A 9,281-nucleotide genomic window follows, 5' to 3' on the forward strand; every position below is an offset into this window, starting at 1 on the left:
CTTCTATCACAATCTCCCTCCAGAATTATGCCAAATCATCCGACCTTCGCCTGAAAATGTTTCCTGATTGTCGACACCTGACTAGCACTATTACAGTGGATGTGCATGTCTAGTTATATATTGTTGTGCTCTGAAGAAAGAATCTTTACTTGTTTCATTTTCTGAATGAACTGCATCTGCTCAAAGAGTAGGGAATGGACTCAAGATATTGGACCCACTGCTAGCATTGCCGCCTACTGGTCGGGTTTCTCCGGCAAGTCACTTCCCCTCTTTGGACCTCAGTGTCTTCATCTGTAGCTTTCCTGGGTCAGCAATACCACCCACGTGAGCAAGGATAGACGCGCCACACAGGGCGCGTCAGTCGCCCGCGCTTTCCATCTCCAAGCGCATCCTGCTTTCCCAAGTTGGGACACGCCTCCAAGATGCGCTTCCCAGCTTAAGGCTCACGAGGTGACCGCGAGGTAGGGCTAAAGGTACCCGCTGAGGGCCTCGCAGGCTTACGCTGCCCAAGTGCCTACCCCTCCGCCCCTCCCTCGCGTCCCCCTCCCCCGTGTCTGCCCCTCTCCTCCACCCCGCCTTTCTCCCCGCCCTGCCCTCCCGCCCACCCGGGCGGCGCATGCGCCGTCCGCGGAGCGTGTTTTTATAAAAGTCAGGCTTCGGCCAGAAACTTCAGTGTGTTGGCTGTGGCAGCAGGTAGCAAAGTGACCCTGAGGACTTGAGTAGCCGGTAGCCCCCGCGGCTGGAGAGCAAGCGGTTACCATGGAAGGGATCCGTGTAAGTCCAGTTTCAACCTGTTTTTACTTAAACGTACCAACACCTGAATTTACAGTGCAACCGCTCTCTGAGTGGGCCGGAGCACCCAGAATATTGCAGGTGCCAGTGCCCCGGAGAAAGGCTGTAGAAAGGAGATTTCGTGCGCTTGGCTATAGGAGGGGTGAGGCAGGCTGGACTGAAATCTTTTTCTAAGTAGAAGGAGAAAAGATTGGGACGACCGTTTCAATGGTTGCATGTATCTCCCCCTGAGTTCTGCGGTGCGCGCCGGTTTTGCGCACTGTTTGCAAACAGAAGAACACTGTGGGAAAGTGCAGAGATGTGTGCTCTGCCAGAGACCGTGGCTTTCTTCCTCGAGGGAGCGGGAGTTTCTTTTGGAGCAAATAACACGATCTGAATTTGGAAGTGGAGGGTGGTGCTCCCGGGCAGAGTTATCAGAGGGAGAACCACTCTTGGCGCTGGGCGCGTGTTCACTAAACTCCGCTACCCGCGGAGTTGTGCCAATGGCTGGGTACTTGTCGCTCAGTTGAGCTGTCTGCGTGTTGGTCGCAGCAGGGAGGTACCGGGAACAGCCCGCGCGCCTTGGGATCGAGGGAGAGACTTGGCGGGCGTCGCCAGCGCCGCGAGTGGGCTCCTGGGTTCTGGAGTTTTGGGGTTGTGCAGAAGTTGAAGGAGTGTAAGTGGTCACAGGGCAGCAGCACCCCAAGGTGTGCGCGGCGGGGACTGGGAGTGGAATGAGGGGCTGGAGGGGCACCTGGGCCGCCGGTGGTTGCGGTGCAGACGGGCAGGTGCAAGTGGGGAGACGGTTTGCCTCTCACCGCGCCCAGTTGCGCCATTCAACCGTCGGTGGTTTCCTGGAACCTTTTGAAAACCCCTTACTAGGGAGGCTTTTCGTTTCCCCCAGCGGCGCGCGATTCAAAGGCTCTCGCGGCGGAGCCGCCCAACCTCTCCCCAGCACCCAGCAGTACTTGCCCCTGGCGTGCGGCTGGGCCAAACCGCTGGAACAACCGCAGTGGGCGGGCGGCAGGCGTGGGCTTGGTGGACAGCGGGGAGTGACGGAGCTGGACCACCCTGTCCCCAGCGTGCCCTCCGCCCGGAGGCTTCCCACTGCAGACCTCCCACCCCTTTTACTGGATCCTTGGCGGGATGGGAAGCGACTAGGAAGAGTGAGGAAATGAAACTTGGGGCGCGGACCACGGGTGTAGACCCCGTGACTTTCCCCTCCCATTAAAATTCTGTGCTCGCTAACGTCCCAGACGCGCCAAGTGATAGACAGGGGTTTGGCAAAGAAACGCAAGCCCTTGAAGAGCGCCCATGGGCGGGGGTCGGGGCGGTTACCAATTTCTGACACCCCTGCCCCCAAGCACCAAAGCTCTTCATTCAAGGCCGCATTCTCCTTCCTCACTACGTGTTGCTTGAAGTGTAGAATGGTAAGTGTTTAGACGGTCATGGAGAAAACAGTGCTTCACGCCTTAGAATAAGAGTCTTTGGGACACCCCGCCCTTTCACAGACACCCCCCAGTGCTTCTTCCTCCCGGCTTCCCTATCCTGGCGAATCTTCGTTGCGAAAGTTAATCCCAGCCCCTCAGAACACGAGATTCTTCCCCCACTCCCACCCACGCTCCCACGCCGCCTTTGTGTTTTGTTTTGGTTTTTTGCCCCGGAGGTTTTTTCTTCTCTCCAGTGGGCGGGGCAAAAGAGTTAGCAAGGATGTAACTTTGGAAACCAAAGAATCTCATCTCCGTTTTGTTTGTTTGTTTGTTTGTTTTCATTTTGTTTTAAACAAAGAGTTTTGTAATTGGTTCTCCTAAAGAGGGATGTAATGAAGTGACTGTGGGGGAAGATGGGAGGAGATCCGCAGGAGTCTAGAATTCCTTATGCTTTTTACCCCGGTACTTTAGTGGGAGCAGAATTTCCTGAAGAAAGCTGGACTGAGTTGGTTTTTACAAATTGCTTTTTTTTAAATACCAGAAACATTGTTTTGAACTTGGAGAATACCTGCTGAACTTGAAAGTGAATGTCTATTCCCTTGCCTGTTTTTCAGATATTCACTTCCGATAATTACACCGAGGATGACTTGGGCTCGGGTGACTATGATTCCATGAAGGAACCCTGCTTCCGGGAAGAAAATGCCCATTTCAACCGGATCTTCCTGCCCACTGTCTACTCCATCATCTTCCTGACTGGCATAGTGGGCAACGGATTGGTCATTCTGGTCATGGGTTACCAGAAGAAACTAAGAAGCATGACGGACAAGTACAGACTGCACCTGTCTGTGGCGGACCTCCTGTTTGTCCTCACGCTTCCCTTCTGGGCAGTCGATGCTGTGGCAAACTGGTACTTTGGGAAGTTCCTCTGCAAGGCAGTCCATGTCATCTACACAGTCAACCTCTACAGCAGTGTCCTCATCCTGGCCTTTATCAGTCTGGACCGGTACCTGGCTATCGTCCATGCTACCAACAGTCAGAAGCCAAGGAAGCTGCTGGCTGAAAAGGTGGTCTATGTTGGTGTCTGGCTACCTGCTGTCCTGTTGACTATTCCTGATCTCATCTTTGCTGACATCAAGGAGGTGGATGAGAGGTACATCTGTGATCGCTTCTATCCCAGCGACCTGTGGCTAGTGGTGTTTCAGTTTCAGCACATCGTGGTCGGCCTTCTCCTGCCTGGTATCGTCATCCTGTCCTGCTACTGCATTATCATCTCCAAGCTGTCCCACTCCAAAGGCTATCAGAAGCGCAAGGCCCTCAAGACCACAGTTATCCTCATCCTGACTTTCTTCGCCTGCTGGCTGCCCTACTACATTGGGATCAGCATTGACTCCTTCATCCTTCTGGAAATCATCCAGCAAGGGTGTGAGTTTGAGAGCACTGTGCACAAGTGGATTTCCATCACCGAGGCCCTAGCTTTTTTTCACTGCTGCCTGAATCCCATCCTCTATGCCTTCCTTGGGGCCAAATTTAAAACCTCTGCCCAGCATGCACTCACCTCTGTGAGCAGAGGGTCCAGCCTGAAGATCCTCTCCAAGGGCAAGCGAGGTGGACATTCTTCTGTCTCAACCGAGTCTGAATCTTCAAGTTTTCACTCCAGCTAACACTGGACTTTTGTACATTAAAGAACTTTTTTTTGAAGTTACACATTTTTTCAGATGTAAAAGACTGACCAACACTGTACAGTTTTTATTGACTGTTGGATTTTTTTCTTGTGTTTGTTTAGTTTTTGTGAGGTTTAATTGACTTATTTATATAAATATTTTGTTTCATGTTGATAAGTGTCTAGGCAGGACCTGTGGCCAAGTTCTTAGTGCTGTGTGTCATTGTAGGACCGTAGAAAAGGGAACTGAACATTCCAGTGTGTATAGTGAAATCACTTAGGCTAGAAATGATTCTCAGCTATTTGTAAATAAGTGATCTCTCCATTCCAGTGAAACATTTTCTTTTTCCTGTTCTTAAATTCTTTGGTTATACCATGTGATTTTGCTGTAGAACATGGCATTTATAACCAAAGCCTGAAGTGATATGGAAATACTGGTTTTTCAGTTTTCAGAAGTGGATCAATTTCCACACCTACAATGTACAGCCTTGTATTAAGTTGTTAATAAAACTACATGATAAACCTACTTAATGTTATGTTCTAATTTCTATTGGCATTCCTTTGGCTGGCAGAAGTCAAAAATAACAATAATAGATACATGTATAACATGTCAGATCTGTCCTGGGTATTTAGTTGTCATGTTTTACTTAAGGCTTATCACAACTCTGCTAGACTCTTAACATTTTGTAGAGCATGAAACCAAGCTACTGAAAGCCTAAGTGACTTGGTCAAAGTATAGTAAGAGCAACAAATATTTCAAACCAGCCAATGTGACTTCAGTAACTCTTAATTCATGCAACTTTAGAAATATCCAACCAGTTCATATTCCTATGAAAGATAACATTCCTGAAGGATAGATGTACATAAAAAAGGAAAGGTATGCAATCCCACATCTTAGATTTTACTAGTATCCTCGCCTTGTGTACTCCAGATCTGTTCCAGCCCGGCATTGTATGCTCTTCTCACCTACTCCTCTCAATCTGGATGTCATCACATCCTTTTGACAGGTGAGGAAACTGAGGTTTACAGACTTGCCATAACATGTACTTTCAAGGGGACATATCAGGAGCTGACTCCATTCATCCTTCCAGCCCTTGCTCTTAACCATTACCCACTGTTGTCCCCCAGAACACCTGGTCATAAATCAACTGAACTGTTATTGAAAATAAAGCCAAAAGTGAATGTTTTCTTCATAAAATTAACCGTGCCTAAAATACCCCTCTTGCAGTATCTTCTATGCAAATCTCAACACTTATTCTTAATCTATTGCAACATCTAGCACCTCAAGGGTTCAGCCAAGCAGATAAAAGTTAAATTGGTGCTTTCAGAGCTCAGAAGAAAGGTCCACTGAAGCAAGCTCCCTGTTGCCCACATTTTGCACAAGATTCTGGAGTCTTATGTAACATCACCCAAAGCTATTTACACTTCGGTTGTGCAAGCCCCAGCCTCTTGAGTAAATTTCAACTCTGGTCTCCATTTAAAGATAATTTCTAAACTATAGCAGCCTTACCTGTCTTACTCTGTGACACAGACAGGGCACTCCAGACATGCGCTCTAAGATAATAACCAGGATATAATTAAGGAAATATTTGGTCTACTTTTCATAATTGTTTCTGGCACAGAAGATCCATTTTGGAGGAAAATTGCAATGTCTTATCTTTCTGAGGCAAATCACATTTGTTGAAGGCAAATTATAGATCCTGTGAAGGAAATAACTTAATTACTTAGAATAGAATCCAATTTGGCTGTACATTTTTGCTGCAGTCTATGGAGCTGGTATAATTCAGAGTGGTTATTCCGATTCCACTTGAGAAGACAATTAGATTTTACATAGGAAATTATCTTGAGGTTTCTTGGTTTTCCCTGGGAATCCTAATTGGATCACCCTTCATTTAAGCATAGTTTTACATGGTCTCTCTCAAAGGCTTAGTCTTAAAGCCGTGACCATTGTAAAAGACTTCACTTGAACTTTCTCTATAAATATTTATTCTTGAGGAGACAATAGAAGAAATCCTTGGAAGGAATTCTTTTTCTTTCTCATCTTGGCTTGAAACCTGTCACCCCAGATTCCTTGCCTCTGCCCTGGAGTCACAACAAAAGGCACTGAGCTGAAACAAAATTCCCAGTGTCACCAGTCTTAATGGATATTTCATTCTCCCTTGGAACAAAGGTGGGATATCTCTTTTTCAAAAGGAAAAATAGCCTTGGCTCGTTCCCTGCCCTGAAAGCTCCCGCAGCCCCATCATTCTCTGTCTCGACCCTGCCATGTTTTGAACGGCTCCAAAGCGCTCCCTGTGTCCTGGTTTGTCTGACAATGCTGGGAAAGCCAGTCCGCTGGGCAGCCCTTGCATGAAATAGTTGATTGTTCCCTTTCCTCATCCCCTTATGAATGGGGCCCTTGAAGGTCAGTAATGTAGATCCAGTTGTATAATGGAAGCTAAAATATTTAAATTGTATGCATGCTGCCAATAATGGCATAAATATGACATCTGAGTTATTAATAACATGAAGCCTGTAGCTGGGGAGGCTTTATCTTGCAAAGCCTTTGTTTTCCTAAAACGCCACTTGGCAATTCACCTCTCCCTACTCTGAGCTTCTCAGCCTCCTTTTGTGGTTAGGCCCATATTAAAGCAATAATTCTGGGGTACTCTGCTAAGAGGATAACATACAGGCTTTCTTTTAATAATTCAACTAAGTGTCTGTGACTTTCTCCAAGCTTACTGTCAGTAAATAAGGCACCACAAACAGAATTGAGTAGTCATTACTTCCATCAGCTTCCCAGGTGGCTCAGTGGTAAAGAATTCGCCTGCCAATGTAGGAGACACAGGAGACGCGGGTTGGATCCCTGGGTTGGGAAGATTCTCTGGAGTAGGAAATGGCAACCCACTCCAGTATTCTTGCCTGGAAAGTCCCATGGACAGAGGAGCCTGGCAGGCTACATACATAACATGGAGTCATAAAGACACAGACACAACTGAGCACACACACACACACACACACACACACTCCCAGGTAACACTTAAAAGGGACAATGACCACTAGAGACAAGATTCACAATACCTTAGAAATTAATCTAGGCAGCCCCAACACTTGGAAATGTGGCACTGAGCCTAGCATTGTAGGGATTAACCCAGGCCTCTTTGAGGAGGTCTCCACCTGGCTGCCAATGTGGCTTAGCCTGGCAGTGCTGGAGAGATCCAAAAGGTTAGCTAAAGGAATGGCCTGAGAGGAAAGTTGGAGCCTCGGGGACCCATAAAGTAGTGGAAACAAATCCTTTCAAAGCAGTGATTCTCAACTAGGGGTGATGTTTGCTCACCAGGGAACATTTAGTAAGGTCTGAAAACATTTGTGGGTATCGGACTTGGGAGTTAGTGGGTGGGTGGAAGAGTAGGTGAAGTGCTACTGGCATCTTCCAAGGATGCCACTAAACATCCAATGATGTACAGGACAGGCCCCCACAACAGTTAACCAGCCCAAAGTGTCAATAGTGTTCAGGACTGAGAACACACTTTTAAGGTGAGGGCCATGGTATGAAAATAATTATCAAAATAAAGATACATCCAGGGACTTCCCAGCGATTGGGACTTCACTTTCCAAACCCACAAGGTGCAGGCTGGATCCCTGGTCGGGGAGCTAGGATTCCACATGCCTCACAGCCAAAATACCAAAATATAATTCAGTTCAGTTCAGTCGCTCAGTCGTGTCCAACTCTTTGCGACCCCATGAACCGCAGCACGCCAGGCCTCCCTGTCCATCACCAACTCCCGGAGTCCACCCAAACCCATGTCCATCGAGTCAGTGATGCCATCCAACCATCTCATCCTCTGTCATCCCCTTCTCCTCCTGCCCTCAATATTTCCCAGCATCACGGTCTTTTCAAATGAGTCGGCTCTTCGCATCAAGTGGCCAAAGTACTGGAGTTTCAGCTTCAGCATCAGTCCTTCCAAAGAACACCCAGGACTTATCTCCTTTAGGATGGACTGGTTGGACCTCCTTGCACTCCAAGGGACTCTCAAGAGTCTTCTCCAACACCACAGTTCAAAAGCATCAATTCTTCGGCGCTCAGCTTTCTTTATAGTCCAACTCTCACATCCATACATGACCACTGGAAAAACCATAGCCTTGACTAGACGGACCTTTGTTGACTAAGTAATGTCCCTGCTTTTTAATATGCTGTCTAGGTTGGCACCCCACTCCAGTACTCTTGCCTGGAAAATCCCATGGACAGAGGAGCCTGGAAGGCTGCAGTCCATGAGATCGCTGAGGGTCGGACACGACCAAGTGACTTCACTTTCATTTTTCACTTTCATGCATTGGAGAAGGAAATGGCAACCCACTCCAGTGTTCTTGCCTGGAGAATCCCAGGGACGGGGGAGCCTGTGGGCTGCCGTCTATGGGGTCACACAGAGTCGGACACAACTGAAGCGACTTAGCAGCAGCAGCAGCAGCAGCAGCAGGTTGGTCATAACTTTCCTTCCAAGAAGTAAGCGTCTTTTAATTTCATGGCTGCAATCACCATCTGCAGTGATTTTGGAGCCCAGAAAAATAAAGTCAGCCACTGTTTCCACTGTTTCCCCATCTATTTGCCATGATCTTAGTTTTCTGAATGTTGAGCTTTAAGCCAAAGCTCCTCTTTCACTTTCATCAAAATATAATTAACAGAAGAAATATCATAGCATATTCCATAAAGACTTAAAAAAAAATAAGGATACATCCAACCAGAGTAATTTCATGAAATTATTGCTTTGACAGAGTCCTAAGGTTTCCCTTGAGCCTCTTTTACTCTGTCTTATGTCAATGCATTTTTTCACTCCCACCTTACTCAACTTATAATTCTATTTCACCCTTATTTCAATGTTACTTTGTCATGAACGTGTCTTTCTGTTTTCTTCTCTCATGCCATTCTAGGAAGACATCCATCCGCAAAGGGAAATACATGGTAAAGGGTGACTGCTAATGATTCTCTAGTTCCCACCCAGTATCTTTCACTGTAAGGACTATGATGTTTACATTTAATTCCCACCACAGCCTGTGACTCAGTTGGGAACACTTCCCATTTTTCTCCTTTTATTTGAAAAATAAACAAGGAGTGATGAGGTACCAGCCCATTGTTCTATAGTCTGCAACTGATTCGGATTAATTTAAATCCATCTTGTTAAATCCCACAATTAAAATCTTATGAAACCTACTGAAAACCTTCCTTTCAACTGAAAATGTAAAATGCTTGCAGGCTAATGTAAAGGATCCACAATGTTAAGAAAGCCACAAAAGGGGAAAGAATTTTTCCAAATCAAACAAATACAGGTGCTCAACCAAACCATACCAGGTGCTGGCTGTTTATCTGGCAGAGTCAGGACACGATTAAGTTGATTTACATATTACAGTTCAATTAACTAGAACCCAACTCATCAACACTCTTA

At 46.8% G+C, this 9,281-nt stretch overlaps 1 protein-coding gene across 1 annotated transcript; it reads left to right on the forward strand.

The window, feature by feature from the left end:
* The first annotated feature begins 671 nt into the window (after positions 1–671).
* On the forward strand, positions 672–4,385 carry CXCR4 (C-X-C motif chemokine receptor 4). The gene is given in 2 exon segments (NM_174301.3): positions 672–774; positions 2,816–4,385. Coding segments are annotated over 2 exon segments (1,062 nt in total). The 5' UTR covers positions 672–759; the 3' UTR covers positions 3,863–4,385.
* The last annotated feature ends 4,896 nt before the right edge of the window (positions 4,386–9,281 follow it).

The sequence above is a fragment of the Bos taurus genome, chromosome 2 (assembly GCF_002263795.3).
Source record: "Bos taurus isolate L1 Dominette 01449 registration number 42190680 breed Hereford chromosome 2, ARS-UCD2.0, whole genome shotgun sequence".
Classification (NCBI taxonomy): domain Eukaryota; kingdom Metazoa; phylum Chordata; class Mammalia; order Artiodactyla; family Bovidae; genus Bos; species Bos taurus.